We start from the raw sequence: 18,498 nt of genomic DNA, 5'->3' as shown, positions 1-18,498 counted from the left end.
AACACTGATCCCTGACAAGTTGTCTTTCTAAAAATACTAATACACATTTTCCCAATTAATATTACGTGATTTACAAAATTTCTCATCTTTTTACAACAACTTGTGTCTTGATAGCCAAATATTATATCCTGCATCTTAAAATTAACCCCGTACAGTTGAGTTGGCATCTTTTTCTTCTTTAAAAAAAAATGTCTATGCTTTTTGCGTGTGCAGTGCGTGCATCCCATCCCCTCTCTCTCTTTGTTCGTAAAGAAAAGCCAGTGGAAACCAAGCCAAGACTGAGATACACTCGCGAGTGAAAATCGGTTACTCCCCTTCGACGACTCGCGGGAAAGTCAAGTAGTCACGTGGACTCTCATGACGGAGTTTCCCCGATTGCTTTGGTCTGCTCTTGGAATCTGTTTTCAAAGTTCCGAAAGCTGTTCAATCTTCACATTCTAAACATAAGGTATTTCGTATGCAGATAGTCGTTAGTTTGATTTCAAATATACCATTACTACCTTTCAAGGTTGAGATTTGCTTGTAGCAAACAGAATATTAGAGGGAACGAAAACCCTGGGAATTCATCAATTTCATGTTCATTTCTACTTTCGGTTCCCCAGGAATGTGGTAGATATTCGCAGTTTTATGTTTCTTACAACATCCAGGTGTTTGTTAGCTTTTTTCCCTTTGATATCAGATTACTGATTACACTTTTCTTTGTCAATATATTCTCGTGAAGGGTAATTGGATTTAGGTTGATCCACTCATAATAGCAACGAAATAAGAAAACTGCAGCAAACTCAAATTTATGTACACACATGGAAATTGTCTCTGGAATATGCCGACAAAAAACAAAAACAAAACCTAAACCAAAAGTGCAGAAAAATGCAGAAAAGTGCACTGTCGTTTTGCATGTATGTGTTCTTTTCAATTTTATGACTGATTTGAACTTGAAATCTATGTATACATGTATATTTTAATAAAAAGCAGACACGCCAGTAACCAGATTATGTACGTTTTTATCAATATTTCGGTAGATGAACTGCCTTCGTCAGGATTGTAAGAAAGTATGGAATCTAATATATTTTGTATGAATTATGTAAATCAAGGAATTCAGAAAGTTCCACTTAATTTAAACTTACGAAAAACGTAAAGACAATATGCATGTTCTTGCTTTCAGATATGGCAGCAGCCATAAGTCACCTGGAATGTTCTGTTTGTCACGAGGACTTCAAGGAACCGAAAATTCTTCGGTGCACTCACCTCGTTTGCCGCGACTGTATCATCACCTGGCTTCAGAAGGGGGCTAACCAAGGCTGTCCTCTTTGCCGCGCGCCGATCTTTCCAAGGAATGAGAAACAACCTTCAGACTATGGAAGTAAAGTTGATTCTTTTCCAACTGACTTTGTGACAGCCGCTGTGGTGGAAAGCCAGCGTCTCCTAAGCAGCCCAAATGTTTGTGTGTGTGATGCCAGCGTTGAGGCGAAATTGTTCTGTTTCCAGTGCAGTATTAAACTGTGCAGCTCATGTACGAAGTCGCACTCAAAGAGCCCGTTTACTCAAAGTCATACGCTTGAAGATCTTGGCACGTTATCTGCAGACCAACTGGTTAAGAGTCGTCACTCGTTCTGCAGCAACCACAAGGATAAAGTGGCGGAGATCTACTGCTCCAAACACGAGGAGCTGATCTGTCTGATGTGTGCTACGTGCAATCATCGCTCGTGTTCCGATGTGGGCTCAGTGGAAGAGGCCGCTAAAAAGAAGAGGGAAGATCTCAAGAAACAGGCAGTGGTAATGAAGACGAAAGAGGACACAGCCGTGGCAAAGGTTGTACAAAAGACGGGTGGGGGGGGGGGGGGGGGGGGGTTTGAAGGAAGATTAGTTATCTGCTATCTTTTATACTTTTCCTCTTTACATTTAGTCAAGTTTTGACTAAATGTTTTAACATAGAGGGGGAATCGAGACGAGGGTCGTGGTGTGTGTGTGTTTGTCTGTGTGTGTGTGTGTGTGTGAAGAGCGATTCAGACTAAACTACTGGACCAATCTTTATGAAATTTGACATGAGAGTTCTTGGGAATGATATATATCCCCGGACGTTTTTTTTTCCTTTTTTCGATAAATACCTTTGATGACGTCATATCCGGCTTTTTGTTAAAGTTATGGCGGCACTGTCACACCCTCATTTTTCAATCAAATTGCTTGAAATTTTGGCAAAGCAATCTTCGACGAAGACCGGACTTTGGTATTGCATTCCAGCTTGGTGGCTTAAAAACTAATGAATGAGATTGGTCATTAAAAATCGGAAACTTGTAATTGAAATTATTTTTTTATTAAACGATTGAAAAATAATTTCATTTTATTCTTCATCATTTCCTGATTCCAAAAACATATACATATATTTGGATTACAAACAAGCTTTGAAAATTAAAAATATGAAAATTATGAATACAAATAATTTTCCGAAATCGATTTAAAACCAATTTCATCTTATTCCTTGTCGGTCCCTGATTCCAAAAACATATAGATATATGTTTGGATTAAAAACAAACTCAGTAAGCTAAAAAGAATGGACATACAGAAAAGCGTGTTATCCTGCTTAGTGCGACCACTACTCTACCGGACTATTCTGCATGGCTTGTCGATTTCACTGCGTTTGCCACGAGCGGTGGACTGACGAAACTACGAGTATGTGGTCTTGGTGAAAAAAGCAGTGGGTTCAGTTTCATTCTGTGAGGTCGACAGCTTGACTAAATGTTGTTATTTTGCCTTACGCGACTTGTTTTGATTTGTTTTTAAACTCTTAATTATAAATGTTTGAGGAATATTTATAATCTAGTTCCTAATAAGAAAGCTTAGTAAAGTTAGTTACTGTTTCTGATTTTTTTGCTCTGAACTTTTTAAAAAGATTGAAGGTGCTCCCACAGGTACAAGTTTCTGCTTACCATTTTTATTCAACCTGTCTATATTATTTATTTATTGTTTTTTTTACATGTGTTTGTTTTCAGATCAGAGAACTGGATGAGGAGGTTAAAGCTGCAACAGAAAAGTTCAGCGCCATGGAAGACGTGGTTCGGGCTGTCTTTGAGGATTTGCAGAAAGCTTTAGATGTGAAACGTGACAAAATCAACGCTGACCTCTGTATGAGAAAGAAAGCCTTCCTTGTAGAGAGAGGAACTTCGAAGGCAAACCTTGAGAGTTACAAGACAGGGTTAGCAGGTCATGTTTCGCTGATGGGGAAGCTTGCATCTGCTCCTGATGATGCCATGCTCGGTATCTTGACCAAGCTGAAATCAGGCCTAACCAGTTTGCAAAACCAGGGAGTGTCTGGCTTCATCAGCTCAAATAGAAAGGTTGGGCATTTAGCTCTGAATCAAGCCTCAGTGAACCAACTGAAGCAGCTGCTGGGTGAATGTGTCTGTGTGTTAGACTCACAACCACGACGACAACAACAGATGGTAAAGTTGCACTTTATTCATTAAAATAATACACAGATGGTGTCGGATGTAGCTCTGTTTCTTTTTTGTGCTTTGGTGACTCATGATTTGCATCTCCTTTTGTCTGTCTTCCCAGTCTCTCTCTCTCTCTCTCTCTCTCTCTCTCTCTCTCTCTCTCTCTCTCTCTCTCTCTCTCTCTCTCTCTCTCCTGCTGTACCCTGCATTTGATAAATTCGATCTTCAATACATCAGTCAAACCTTTGGAAGTAATTGAAATGATTAAATTACAAGAATAACGAGTTCAGAAAATTGAAAAAAGTTGAAAAAATAGATATGTAAAAACAAAATGTCCTTGTCAGTTAAGCGATTCGAACTCATGACCTGGACTCGTGACTGCCGGGGTAAAAAAAATACATTTGAACTTCTAACGTTACATGTGAGTTCTCGAGCATGTGTCGACTCCTCTGTTTCCGAGTTTCTCCGTTTGTATTTGTGTAATGTTATGTATGTTCTGTCGATCACACTCGAGCTAAGTTGATAACTAATCCTATGCTCCCTTTTACTTCGTATGGAAAGCAATCTCAAGTAGCGTTAATTTCAAATGTGACCGACATTATGTTGTACTTGTAGTCCGGCGCTCTGAAATGCATTGACCAATCGCAAAAACATGCTGACATCATTTCACGAAAGGATTTGGTCACGGCTCAGAAATGGCGTCGAACTCCACCCTTACCCCATTCAAACGCCCCACACGTTCAGTTGTGGTTTATTCTACCTTTGAAAGTACTGACACGGGGTGCAGATATGAATAAAGTTACTATTCTGGTGGAAACCGAAAGGTTTGATGACTTTGTTTTCGAGCAAGGCGCAATAGTAGAGTGAATTTAAGTCGATTTTTGGGCCGGAAGTTGGGACACTTTTTTACTTGGTGTCGAAACGTCGTATTTGTGCGTCCTACACACACTGCTTGGATAAGAACTTGATGAAGATGGAAAGAGGTGTTAGTTATTGTTTACATACTGCACGATAACCAGTACCTCACCCCAACAGTCGGCTGAGATCAAGTTTAGATCCAACGGCGAGTGTGTTACTTTTCGTGTTCGGAGTCACGTAGGCAGTTTTGGCTTTTGCCGCGCTTTTAATAATGATGACAGACGTTGAACTAAGCGATAAACTTGGACAAGAAAGAACAATCTACTACCAAAATTTTTTTTATGCACAAACACAGAAGACAAAGCAATGAAAATAAGTCTTAAGTTCGTTGTTGTGTACTTTGGTGTTACATTCACTGTCTCGAACTGAGAACTCAGTGTGGCATGGAGGACATCGAAGATAACGGCCAAAGTAAGAACCACTGGTTTTTCGTTGTCTGTAACACACTCACCTGCAGTTTGAAACACTGTTATTTTCACTAAATAACAACTTACTTTCTTTTTTTTTCATCTGAAAGTTAGAAGTGTTATTGTGATTTGTTTTGATAAAATTTGCATTTTTTAGGACAAAGATTTTTCTTTATTTTGATTTTTAAAGACATCTGTTTGAGACGATTCAACCAATTTCCCAAGTTATTCAGCTTTCATGTCATTGCATGTGTTTTTTCTGGCCTTTTCTATAGTCTTTCCATACAGTTCACCTTGTGCTTTGTTTTCATGCCATTTTAATGAAATAAATGACAGGAAAAAGAAATATATGTTTTTTTACGTTGTGTGTGTTACTCACACCACTCGCACATCGTGAGAGGTAACACACTCCAATACTTTGTACAGTTATCTTGAAAATTATTTAAATCTTGCTGGAACAAAGTAAGGAATGAATCAAGTAAACAGAAAATGATGTCTGCGTTTATTGTTTTGAATTAGAGTTTTTTTTTTTAGGAACAGTGTTGAGTGTGTTACACCACTCGCACATCGTAAGAGGTAACACACTCCAATAGTTTGTACAGTTATCTTGAAAATTATTTAAATCTTGCTGGAACAAAGTAAGGAATGAATCAAGTAAACAGAAAATGATGTCTGCGTTTATTGTTTTGAATTAGGTTTTTTTTTAGGAACAGTGTTGAGTGTGTTACTCACACCACTCGCACATCGTGAGAGGTAACACACTCCAATAGTTTGTACAGTTATCTTGAAAATTATTTAAATCTTGCTGGAACAAAGCAAGGAATGAATCAAGTAAACAGAAAATGATGTCTGTGTTTATTGTTTTGAATTAGAGTTTTTTTTTTAGGAACAGTGTTGAGTGTGTTACTCACACCACTCGCACATCGTGAGAGGTAACACACTCCAATGGTTTGTACAGTTATCTTGTTCTGATTTGATTTTTTTGCAGACTACGTATGAAGTGTGTGGAACTAAGAATAGATTGACTGCTGAAACAGTAATCTTTTCAGTTCTTTGAGAACTTGTTTGATCGTTGTTTTGTTTATTGGTGTTCCTGTAACACACACACTTTCCTAGGGTACCTAGATATGCAGATTATTGCTGTCGGGGAATGTGTCAACAATAGTTTCAATAGTTGTGTAGCAACCATGGACTGTCATTCTTACGATTAATTTCACAATTAACTGAATGCACTGAATATGAACAACGTTTTGTTCATGTTATGACAGTGTTTTGTAACACACTCATTGGCGAATAAACAGCATTTTTCTTGATAACTTCAAAATCCGCCTTCAACCTATGATTTTTTTGTTGGGGTTATCAAGTTTTTTTGTACAGTGTATTGTTTTCATTACCAAGTGGATGGATATATATATGCTTTATACCTTACAAAATAATGTGAAGTAAGACTTTTTTGGTGAAATGTAACACACTCAGTGTTAAAAGTGAGAAAATCTTCTCTGTATTGTGAATTGGAGCATGGTAGAAGTCATAAGACATCATTGTTAGGTTGTTATGGTTTTGCTCTTTTATTTTTCATTCTTTTGCATGCATTTTTCATGTGAATATCTTGACAGTGTCCTAAAGTTTGATTTTTTTGGTGAAATGTAACACACTCATTGGAAACTTTTAGGAATGACTTGACAGATAACTGATAATGGGAATAACGGAGACAGATAACTTCCCGCAGTGGGGCACTGCGGTTATGAAATTAAAAGCCCCTCCTGTTTTTGGAACCGCAGGAGCTTTCTAGTTTGCTGTTAGGTAGATTTTTGGTTCCTCTTTCCTGTCATGCTCTCTTTTTCTTCATGAATTCTTTTCTTTTTTCTGCCTTCTTGCTCATTCACCTGTATTTTTTCCAAAAATCTCTTCTCTTGCCGCTTGTCTCGCGATTCATGTATAGTTTAATCTGTTAGTGTTCTGATGTAAGTCCAGCAGTAGATAGGTTAAGCCTATTTTAACATACTGGAAACTGGTAATCTTCCAGTAGGTATTAATTTAGTTTTACTAAAGCCTGCTGGGACACAAGTAATGGGTTAGTGCATTTGTAAACAGGAATCGCTTGACATGTGGCCCCCTTCATCCCCCCCTTCCTCGTCCTGATATGGCTCTGCGTAGTCGGCTGGACGTTAAGCAACAAATAAACAAACAAACAGACAGATAACTGATAATGGGAATAACGGGTCCGGTATTATTGCTGCATTTCAACTCTTTACTATTATGTACTTGTGTCCCTTCCCATTACATGTATTTCTAAGGTTTTGTGTGTAAAATAAATAGGAATTTCGCAGTTTTGAATGTCTGTGTTGTGAGACACAGAAAGTTGATTTTTGTTTGAATACATTTTGACATCTTGTTCTGATTTGATTTTTTTTGCAGACTGTCCGTATGAAGTGTGTGGAACTAAGAATAGATTGACTGCTGAAACAGTAATCTTTTCACTTCTTTGAGAACTTGTTTGATCGTTGTTTTGTTTATTGGTGTTCCTGTAACACACACACTTTCCTAGGGTACCTAGATATGCAGATTATTGCTGTCGGGGAATGTGTCAACAATAGTTTCAATAGTTGTGTAGCAACCATGGACTCATTCTTACGATTAATTTCACAATTAACTGAATGCACTGAATATGAACAACGTTTTGTTCATGTTATGACAGTGTTTTGTAACACACTCATTGGCGAATAAACAGCATTTTTCTTGATAACTTCAAAATCTGCCTTCAACCTGAAGATTTTTTGTTGGGTTTATCAAGTTTTTTTGTACAGTGTATTGTTTTCATTACCAAGTGGATGGATATATGGTTTATACCTTACAAAATAATGTGTAGTAAGACTTTTTTGGTGAAATGTAACACACTCAGTGTCAAAAGTGAGAAAATCTTCTCTATATTGTGAATTGGAGCATGGTAGAAGTCATAAGACATCATTGTTAGGTTGTTATGGTTTTGCTCTTTCATTTTTCATTCTTTTGCATGCATTTTTCATGTGAATATCTTGACAGTGTCCTAAAGTTTGATTTTTTTGGTGAAATGTAACACACTCATTGGAAACTTTTAGGAATGACTTGACAGATAACTGATAATGGGAATAACTGGTCCGGTATTATTGCTGCATTTCAACTCTTTACTATTATGTACTTGTGTCCCTTCCCATTACATGTATTTCTAAGGTTTTGTGTGTAAAATAAATAGGAATTTCGCAGTTTTGAATGTCTGTGTTGTGAGACACAGAAAGTTGATTTTTGTTTGAATACATTTTGACATCTTGTTCTGATTTGATTTTTTTTGCAGACTGTCCGTATGAAGTGTGTGGAACTAAGAATAGATTGACTGCTGAAACAGTAATCTTTTCAGTTCTTTGAGTACTTGTTTGATCGTTGTTTTGTTTATTGGTGTTCATGTAACACACACACATTCCTAGGGTACCTAGATATGCAGATTATTGCTGTCGGGGAATGCCTTTTTTCACAAATAAAGATCAAGGTAGATACTAAATAATGCAGTTAACTTTTATTGTGTAATAGGTTTACTGTTAACTGTATATTAGAAAACAATGTGTGACACGGTGTTATGTAAAGGCTGTTCTTAACCAGACGAACCTTTGGTTCGCGAACTAGGTTCGTGGGGTTCGGCGAACCTCAAGACTGGTTCGGCGAACTTGTCTTGGTTCTTAACCAGACGAACCTGAGTTTTCGAACTAGGTTTGGGAGGTTCGGCGAACTAGGTTCGGGGTTTGCAAGTCATGTCTTGGGAACCTTGAAGATCGGGCCGAACCTTTGACTCTTCTGCCAAGGAGGAAGACAAATTATTGAAAAACTGAATCTCAATGGCGGACGAAATCACCCAAGTCAAAATTACATTTTCTGAGATTTTATAAAAACAACGCTTGAACGAAAAGGTAGAATGGTGACTTCCGTTCGATTTCAAGTTAAGCTTTTCACTTTTCCGAGCAAGACAACCGCTGAGAGTGAAAAAACGCCGCTGTTCGACTTCGAAATTTCCAGTCGTAGACGACCTTCGCTTCTGCAGCATTGTGTTTGTGCAGGTGAGGCAGTGTTACTCATTTCGCTGAGCTCGTTTTCGTATTGTTGTGCATTAGGATCATCTAGTATGATATGAATAAAAGCAGGAATGACTTCGGCATGTAAACGCATTGATTTTGTCGAAATCAGCACAGCAGTAAGCTAGATTCTTTCTGCTCAATTTGTTTAATTTTTTTCTTCAAAAGTTTATGACTTTGATTTTGGTTGTTTGTTTATCTCATCGGCACAACATCCATCAGGCAAAATATCAATATGTTGAATGATAACGTTGAGATAAGGAAGTTCACACATTTATCTGCTTGCAACAACAATCGCAAGGACAGATCTATCTGCTTCGTTGACTGCTAGATTTTCATTGAATTTCCCAAGTAATGATGATCTCGTTTTCAATTAGATCTGGACAGTGTTTGTGTTCTTAGATTCATGATTGACCATGCAGGCTGATTGAGATCATAACATTGTGTTTGTTTGTGCTGGTGCAATGTGCAGATCAATGGCCCGGACCGCAGGATGACCCAGTGATCAATACAACTTGCGTTCACCACTCAACATTGTCTTCCACCTAACGCAAGGGCAAAAATAAAGGTACATGCTGGTGAAATCATTGTGCAATTTATGTCTGTGAAGATCAAGATAGTTGTTAGCTCTAACTGATCATGCTTATTATTATCAAGTTACATACACACTCCGCCCCAGCACCACCCTAAACCCATAACAACACTCTCCAGTCCAACTACCCCCACCCTTCCGTGCAACATATGTTGCCGTCTGTACCTTGTTTGTGGTTATGGGGAGTGCTCAAATAGTTCCATAACTGTTAATATAAATTAAAAGTACTGAGAGTTTCATTTTCCATTGCTCTTCCCCTTCCTCACGTCACATTACACACTCCCTTTGCCCCATCCCCCACCCCCTCTCTCTTTCTATGCTCTCTTTTTTCTTTTACTTCTTCTTCTCTTTCTCTCTCTCTCTCTACCTGTATAAATCAGCTCTCTGGTTGTTGCTTCTGTAAGTGTAATGTAAAGTTCTACATCTCTGCATTTGTATTGTCATTTTTCAGAATGCCCTTGTAATAACTTCAGCGTCTGCCCATGGAGTCTATATATAGGTCAAAGTCTCAAATGTGATGTGATCAAGAGGATGCCGCAATGATCCAGGTAATATTGCAAATACTCAAACTGATCTAAAAGCAGAAGCATAACGTGATCCACAAACATTTCTGCTTAAACATTACAGGGTTACAGTACACCCAGAAAAACAGCTGGATGTTAGTGCATAATTATCTGCAAGTGCAAGCAACATCGACCCTCTCCCCCTGCTCTTTTTCCATCAGCAAGAGCAACATTTATTTTCATGTACAACTTTTCTAGTGCCTCTTATGTTGTATAACTGTTGATATTTAAATGAAGCAAGTGTTTGTTTTCAATGGCACTGCATTTCCCATGTACACACACACACACACACACACACACACACACACACACACACACACATACATTCGCATTGTCTCTGCCTGTCTGTCTGTCTGTGTCTGTCTGTCTCTCTCTCTGTCTGTCTCTGTCTGTCTGTCTGTCTGTCTGTCTCTCTCTCTCTCTCTCTCTCTGTTTTTACATCAGTAATTTTGATCACTTGCACTTCACTGGGATTTAGTTACTGAATCAGACATTCAGTGAGAGTGTTATGTAGAGTAAGAGTATTGAGTCTGCTGCTGCTGCTGCTGTTGTTCTTACTCATTACTGTTTTTTCTCTCTGCATAATTCTTGTTCTCCCTTAAAATGCTGGTGTTTTTTTCATCATTACAGTATCTGTCCATTGAGTCTGCGTCTGAGCTGTGATGGGACCAAAAATATTCCAGAATGAAAGAGGTAACTTTTACTGATCTTTATTTAGTTCATGGAGAAGTTGGTTCACATAATGCATTACAGAGTTGCTGCCTTTTTAGATATATTAAACATTGTACCAGTCATTACATGATCAAACTGTGTTAGCCACCCCACCTTCCCCGGTTCCCAGCTATCCTTCTATCCCCGCCTCTAAACCCCCACCCCAATCCTTCCATCTCCCCCAAATAAAATTTACTGACACAACACTGATTTTCATTTTACCTTATTTAAGTGTTCTTTGAATAAAATTATATAGCCTGTTGCTGCTGCAAATGTTGTTGTGACTGTTCTTCCTCAGTGTATATTTTTTTCGTTTCCTCAGAATGCAGTTCTCCCATGCACCACAGCGTCTATCAATGGAGTCTACAATATTGTCTGGGATGTGATTTGAGCAAGAGCATGTCAGAATGATCAAGGTAACTTTTTAAACACACAGAACTGATCAAACTGTAGAATTCAAGTACACAATTTCAGATGTTTTCAAATGCATAACATACTGCAACAGTCAGGGTCTTTCTCCACATAAAGAGTGTGAGGTTTTCTTGGTAAAATTGCGATTTTTGTCGCTATGCGCAGAGTGCGACCTTTTTTTTTGATTTTTGTACTATAAAGGCAGATATTTAAATAAAAGAAAGTCTTGCATGGGGAGGAAGGAATATGCATGAGGCTTTTGACAAGACAAACTGTCCTTATTAGAGCCTAAACATACGTTCCTTACCTTTAGAACCAAAATGTCAGACATCATAGATGCTCCAATTAAACAAAAGAAGGGCATCCTTTTACTTAAACATAATTATACACTGTACCGCACATTAATAACCTGGTTGTGTTCTGTGGCAGTGCATAGTGGGAACCTTTTTGCTTAATGAATTTCACATGTGTCTGTAACTTGAATCTCTACCAAAAGAAGCTGGACGTAAAAAGGGGTGTCTTAAAAAAAAGCGCCCTATTTCCTTTTTGATCTCTTTTTTTTTTCGCAGTCAAAAATGTGATTAAAAAGAAAATAGGGAGGTTTTTTTACCATCCTGTATAGTCTTGTTGTTCCCATGTAAAAACCTAGTCAAACATGTGGTGTCTGATATGCTGGGTAATATGGTGAGGAACATGCCTTTAAAGGCCCAGTCATAATTGTGATAGCCGTTCTGCTCAGCTGGAATTTGATGAATTTTGTTATTGTGTTTAATGAAATGAATTTGCAAAAAGGAAAACAATTTTTTTTACTGTTCACACAAAGCACTTGTAGATATTTGGTATGTGCCGCATGTCAGGGGTGGTCTTATTCAATCAATCAATATGAGGCTTATATCGCGCGTATTCCGTGGGTACAGTTCTAAGCGCAGGGATTTTAATTTTTTTTATTTTTTTTTTATTTTTATGCAATTTATATCGCGCACATATTCAAGGCGCAGGGATTTATTTATGCCGTGTGAGATGGAATTTTTTTACACAATACATCACGCATTCACATCGGCCAGCAGATCGCAGCCATTTCGGCGCATATCCTACTTTTCACGGCCTATTATTCCAAGTCACACGGGTATTTTGGTGGACATTTTTATCTATGCCTATACAATTTTGCCAGGAAAGACCCTTTTGTCAATCGTGGGATCTTTAACGTGCACACCCCAATGTAGTGTACACGGAAGGGACCTCGGTTTTTCGTCTCATCCGAAAGACTAGCACTTGAACCCACCACCTAGGTTAGGAAAGGGGGGAGAAAATTGCTAACGCCCTGACCCAGGGTCGAACTCGCAACCTCTCGCTTCCGAGCGCAAGTGCGTTACCACTCGGCCACCCAGTTCTAATACATACAGGTAAACTGACAGGTACTTTTCCACAGTGGAACCCCCCTTTCAGACCCATTCATTTCAGACTTCCTCCTTTTTAAGATCTTGCTTCTTTAGATGTTCTGTGACGGGTGAAGTGGCGCGCAGTGGTAAGACGTCGGCCTCCTAATCGGGAGGTCGTGAGTTCGAATCCCGGTCGCTGCCGCCTGGTGGGTTAAGAGTGGAGATTTTTCCGATCTCCCAGGTCAACTTATGTGCAGACCTGCTTAGTGACTTTTTTATTCTCTTTATTCTCTTTATTTATATAGCGCCTTATCCGAAGTTCAAAGCGCTTTATGCCGTGTGAGATGGAATTTTTTACACAATATATCACGCATTCACATCGACCAGCAAACCTCAAGCCTGTTAGGCGAATGTTCACCTTTCGCGGCCTTTATTCCAAGTCACACGGGTATTTGATGGACATTTTTATCTATGCCTATACAATTTTGCCAGGAAAGACCCTTTTGTCAATCGTGGGATCTTTAACGTGCACACCCCAATATAGTGTACACGAAGGGACCTCGGTTTTTCGTCTCATCCGAAAGACTAGCACTTGAACCCACCATCTAGGTTAGGAAAGGGGGGAGAAAATAGCGGCCCGACCCAGGGTCGAACACGCAACCTCTCGATTCCGAGCGCAAGTGCGTTACCACTCGGCCACCCAGTCCTTTTTTGCACTCGGTTTTTTTTTGTTTTTTTTTTTGTTGACAAATGTAATAAAAAGTTATAGGGTTGGCCCCTAAAATTAGGGTAGGTCGAGTTACCGTAACCACACCTATATTTTTTTTTAGGCCTAAGCTGAGAACGAAAAGCAAAAACAGTATCCTACTCTCATCAAAAATAGCAAAAGGGGACAAATCTATTACACTCTAATGAACCACAGTCTCACATGCACACACACAAATCCTTAATCCCCTTCGTGTGTACACGCAAGCACAAGACCAAGTGCGCACGGAAAAGATCCTGTAAACCATGTCGGAGTTCGGTGGGTTATGGAAACACGAAAATACCCAGCATGCCTACTCAACGAAAGCGGAGTGAAGCTGACTATGCTCTCAGAGTATAGTGTGGGGAACCCAGATGGGCAAACAAGCTCACACGTCACCAGAATTTCTGGAACGCTGAAGAAGAAGAAGATGTTCTGTTCATAACCTCTGTAAATTACCCCCATTTTTAGACCCCTTCCTGTACTCCTAAAAAACCCTGACCCACAAAGTAATTTAATTATAACTGCTGTAATCGTTCCTTCCGTGTGCTATTATCTGTGTTTTGTTTTTTTTCTCCTGTGTTGTCTCATCCTCTGTGCGCCCTGAAAGAGACCTCCGGGTCGAAATTGCCGTACCTTGTCTTATCCAGCTGTGATCCCGCCTTCGTATTAATGTGAGGGCAGTACTTTTTTTTAAACTTTCAATATTGACCGTACGTTTTGCATAAAACACCAATAATGAATTAACAAGAAGAGCAAACGCTCGATCGAGTCACTTTCGCAGTTCTGAATATTATATGAGGCATCAGATGGACAGGAAGAAATTGCTATTCACAACACAATGAGTCACGTTCACATAAAATTTGAGCCCGGTCACTTTTATAGTTTCCGAGAAAAGCCCAACGTTAAGTTGTGTGTTGCCGAACAGAAAAGGCTAGTTATCTCCCTTGTTTTTCCGATGAACTTTGTCAAAGATATAAAATGTCTAATTTTTCCTTTGACGCTGACCTGTGACCTTGAAAAAGGTCAAAGAAACCATCGTTAACTCTTCTCACGCCATGTAATTTTACACTCTTCCTATACCTGTAAACCAAGCATTTTGGGGGAAATTGGTAATTTAACCACCTACCGAATTAAAAAAATCATTAAAAAAAAAGTTTTCATTGCATTGCCCTGAAATTTTTTGTGAGAATGACAAAATGAATGTACAAGACATTGATGCTCAAACTTGTGTAGCAGAAGACGACACGGTCACACAGCGAAAATAAAAAGGTTGAAACTCACAGAACTCGTAACCTGTCACAATCGTAAACACTGATTTTCGAATCTCCGATCACTTCGTCGTATTCTTCATCGGAATCAGACTCTGGCTCTGGTGCTTGCAACACTCGGATCGCATGTGCAGTTTCCTCATCGATTCGGCGACCTCTTCCAAAGAAAATCCTTCAAAAGCATCGTCGTCGCTGTCATTATTGCCTAACAACTTTGCCCAAAAAGCGCCCATTACATCTCTACACCACAAATCGCCACAAACGAATCTTCTTTTGTAGTTTTCACATCGAAAACAAGCACGCTCCCGCAATTTGAAGGAAGATGGCGGAAGTTAAAACGTTCTTATTCAGTACGCATGCGTTGTACTAGAGGTCAGTATGCAAATGAGCCCGTTTACGACAGTTGACGACATACATTTTTCTCGGCGGTAGCTACCGACGGTGGTGCAGTGGTATAGACACAAAGGCTGGCGGACGCTACCGCCGGTGGCATGAAGAGAGTTAAAGTGTAGAGGTCATTGGAGGTCACGACTAAACAAAATATGAGCCCGATCGCTTTGATAGTTTCCGAGAAAAGTCCAACGTTAAGGTGGTGTCTACGGACGGCCGGCCGGCCGGCCGGCCGGCCGGACAGACTAACACTGACCGATTACATAGAGTCACATTTTCTCAAGTGACTCAAAAATACATTAGAAAATTATTTCCTCACTATACACAATAACCCCTCATTTAAAGGCTGACAAAGTCCTATTTAATTAGTTTACTTACTTCCAGGGCTTTTCCCATCGTTGCGGGGATGTATAAATTAAGCTTCCTGCAAAGTTTTAGGTTTGAAGTCCCTACCAATTACAAGAAATAATCAATTCTTAATAAAGTTTATTGCTATCTTTAGAAACAATTCTCCAGGGCTTGGCCTATTTTTAGACCGTCAACACAGACAGTACAGCTTCGTCAATCCCCGCGTGAAGGAAATCGCTCACCTTCCACGTGCAAAACGTAGTGATATTGACACGCCAGATTAGCGCGGTAGCGGATTGTGCTAAGCAGGAAAGCGCGCTTTTCTGTATTCTTGTTAACTTCGCAATTTCCGGAAAACATCCACTTTCACTTTGAGACTGTTCTGTTTACATTCGACACTATCAACACCACTTTGCAATACTGAAATAATTTTTTCTGTTTTCGAAAGCTACAGCCAATCGTTATTATATCCCCTTAGGTACAGTTTTATAACATTATTGGCACATGTAAACAATAGGAATTAATTAATGAACGCTACGAAAAGGGCAGCCTTTAACCTATGAATTTGCAACTGTGTTGACCTGTGTAATGTAACATAGACCACCACCATCTCTATCTCTGTCTCTCTCTCTCTCTCTTACACCCCTTACCTGTTCGCAAACCTTTACCCAAATGTATGCTAAATGTATATACAATACAAGACAAGACAAGACATGGCAAGACAAGACAAGTTAGGAAAAGGTTGCCAGTAGGCCAATAGAGGGATGACAAGACAAGACAAGGCATGACAAGACAAGACAGGACAGGACAGGGACCAACAGGGACCACAAAAAAAAGAAAGAAAAAAAGAAAGATAACTAATTCGGTCAACAGATGTAAAAGAAATAAGCATTTGTTTGGGTTGAATGTTTGGGTGTCACCCTGTATATATTTGTATTTTTGCAGGACAGGGTCGAGTTGTGATGATGTCAGGGCGACTGAAGACACACCAACAAGTATTCTTCGGAAGTGTTTGGAACACAAATGAACATTATTTCATAATAAAAAGGCGGCTGACATTGATGTTCATATCGGTTCATGTTCATATTCTCAGCACAGACGTGTGCTTAGAAATCGGATGTTTAAGAACAAGAGACAACCCTGAATAAAGCCTTATGAAATATGGTTGGAGCTGGATCAAAAGTGTGTGTGTGTGTGTGTGTGTGTGTGTGATTGAAGGGCAACATTTATAAATGATGAGACAGAAAGCTAAAGCACATCCTTTTATCGTACGTTCCATATCGTCCTCCTACTTTAAATGCTTGCTAATACAGACGTTCTCCAAGAAAACGTCTATCCAGTAATGTTTTGTTTATCGCAATGAAAGCTTTTTTTTTAGAAGAATGAAGAGGAATCAAATTTTTAAAAAACAAAAACCAAGACCAATTGAATTGCTCAAAACGTAAAGAAACAGGATGATTTTGGTTCAGTAGTACTATTTGTAGACCCTTAAAGCAATACATCCACAAGGGATTCCAGTGTATCAGTGCAAATAGAAAATTTCTGATATAACTTGAAAATTAAAACAGACTGAATTGTGATAAAAAGAACCAAAATCCCGAGTAGTTTTTTTTTTAGGTCTCCCTCTTCACTCAATCCCCAAACTCATATTCTGTACTGAAAAGAGCTCAAACACACACGTGGACAGACAGACACGCACACACACTTTGGTAAACATCATGTATGCTTCTCGACTCTGCTGATCCACAATTAGAAATATCGCTATCATCATTTATTTTTGGTCACCGTCTTTCCCTTTTCACAGGCAAGTTTTTTTGTGTAGCATTTCCCATAGAACCCCGATGGCTCCACGGTAGACACAATGATCAGTCCATACCAGTCATGTTATTTTCTCGAATCAATTTATAACCTTTAACCCAGGAGGGTAAATGACATAGAAGGCTTCGGGTACTCTTGAACTTTAATGTGTGAAATTCATAGCTCATAATTCAGGGGCATTCAAGCCTCCAAATTTGGAGAACCTGCACTTGTAATCATAACAAGTCTTTTAGATCCCTTTAAAGTCACGGAATGAACTCCGATGAACTGTACGAATCATAGCGTACTCTGGTACGAATGCATTTTGTTTACAAATTACATGCGTCAAAGAAGGAATTATCCGTGTCAGCGGACAGGGGAGGCAACTTTGTCGTGTAATTGAAGTCCCTTGGTTGACAACCTACGCCATTTTCGCCGATCAAACAACCAAATTAATTAATTATGCTTAGGTTTGGAGCTTAATCCGTCAATTAATTTCATGATAAATGTTCTTGGGCTTGATTACAGGTACTTGGATCTAAAATAAGTAAAGTATGCCACTCGATTCTGAGCTATGAATTTAACACACTAAAGTTCAAGATTACCAGGCTTCGTGCACCATGATCAAGTGGGAAGGAGAGACCCAAATCGACAACCAGCACGGAGTTACCACTCAATCGGTGATTTCGTCTTGGAGGCAGCCATTTTTGGAAGGGGAATAACTTACTTGCTTTTATTGTCGACTCGGAGTGAGCTCCCCTCGTTTGTCGGCGATCCAGGTTTCGTGTCTTAACTGGACGAACTAGTCCTTGAGTTTGCCGAACAAGTTCACCCAGTTAAGACACAAACCATGGTTCGCGAACCTTAGTTCGGCGAACCAATGGTTCGTCTGGTTAAGAACAGCCTTAACACACTCCAGTTAAAATTTAAAATGCAATTCATTCCGCAGTAATTGATGAAAATACATTGCTACTGCCCACACACAACTAAACACATAAACAGTTTTGCTGGACCCCGAAATGGAAAGTAATCCAAGAGTTTGTATTTGTGACTCAAGTGTCCCACAAATTCGACACCTTTTCTGAGCCATGACCATTTCCCAACCAAAAATTCAATTTTGCACATCCACGATACTGGGTAAGAGTTATGGGACATGAGCACTTTCACAAAAAGTGTCAATAATCAAACTTTAAAGGTGGTCGTCTACATTTTTGCTTTTTTTCAATAATCTTAATCTTATGGTTAGATTTTGCTAAAAAGTTATGTCAGATGATGAATGAACCATGGGGAAAAAAGTGATAGAAAAAAATTATATGTAAAAAAAGATTTTATTTTTGGGTAGCGTGACTCACGCTTCCACTATTTTGTTTTGTGTTTGCTGAGAACATGTGCTTTGCCTAAAAATACTGACCAATCAAATTCATGTCACTATGCT

At 39.2% G+C, this 18,498-nt stretch overlaps 1 protein-coding gene and 1 long non-coding RNA gene across 2 annotated transcripts; both read left to right on the top strand.

Moving 5' to 3' along the window:
• The first annotated feature begins 342 nt into the window (after nucleotides 1-342).
• On the top strand, nucleotides 343-3,566 carry LOC138951502 (E3 ubiquitin/ISG15 ligase TRIM25-like). The gene is made up of 3 exons (XM_070323109.1): nucleotides 343-448; nucleotides 1,163-1,809; nucleotides 2,988-3,566. The coding sequence occupies exons 2-3, from the start codon at nucleotides 1,165-1,167 to the stop codon at nucleotides 3,459-3,461; spliced, it is 1,119 nt and encodes a 372-aa protein (XP_070179210.1). The 5' UTR covers nucleotides 343-448; nucleotides 1,163-1,164; the 3' UTR covers nucleotides 3,462-3,566.
• Nucleotides 3,567-8,367: 4,801 nt separating this feature from the next.
• Nucleotides 8,368-17,972, top strand: LOC138951525 (uncharacterized). Its single transcript, XR_011451143.1, has 6 exons — nucleotides 8,368-8,841; nucleotides 9,329-9,424; nucleotides 9,900-9,996; nucleotides 10,642-10,704; nucleotides 11,045-11,138; nucleotides 16,212-17,972. It is a non-coding gene; the product is annotated as an uncharacterized lncRNA (long non-coding RNA).
• The last annotated feature ends 526 nt before the right edge of the window (nucleotides 17,973-18,498 follow it).

The sequence above is a fragment of the Littorina saxatilis genome, linkage group LG16 (assembly GCF_037325665.1).
Source record: "Littorina saxatilis isolate snail1 linkage group LG16, US_GU_Lsax_2.0, whole genome shotgun sequence".
NCBI lineage: Eukaryota > Metazoa > Mollusca > Gastropoda > Littorinimorpha > Littorinidae > Littorina > Littorina saxatilis.
Note: the sequence above shows the minus strand (reverse complement) of the source record. Positions and strands in the feature narration are given on the sequence as shown.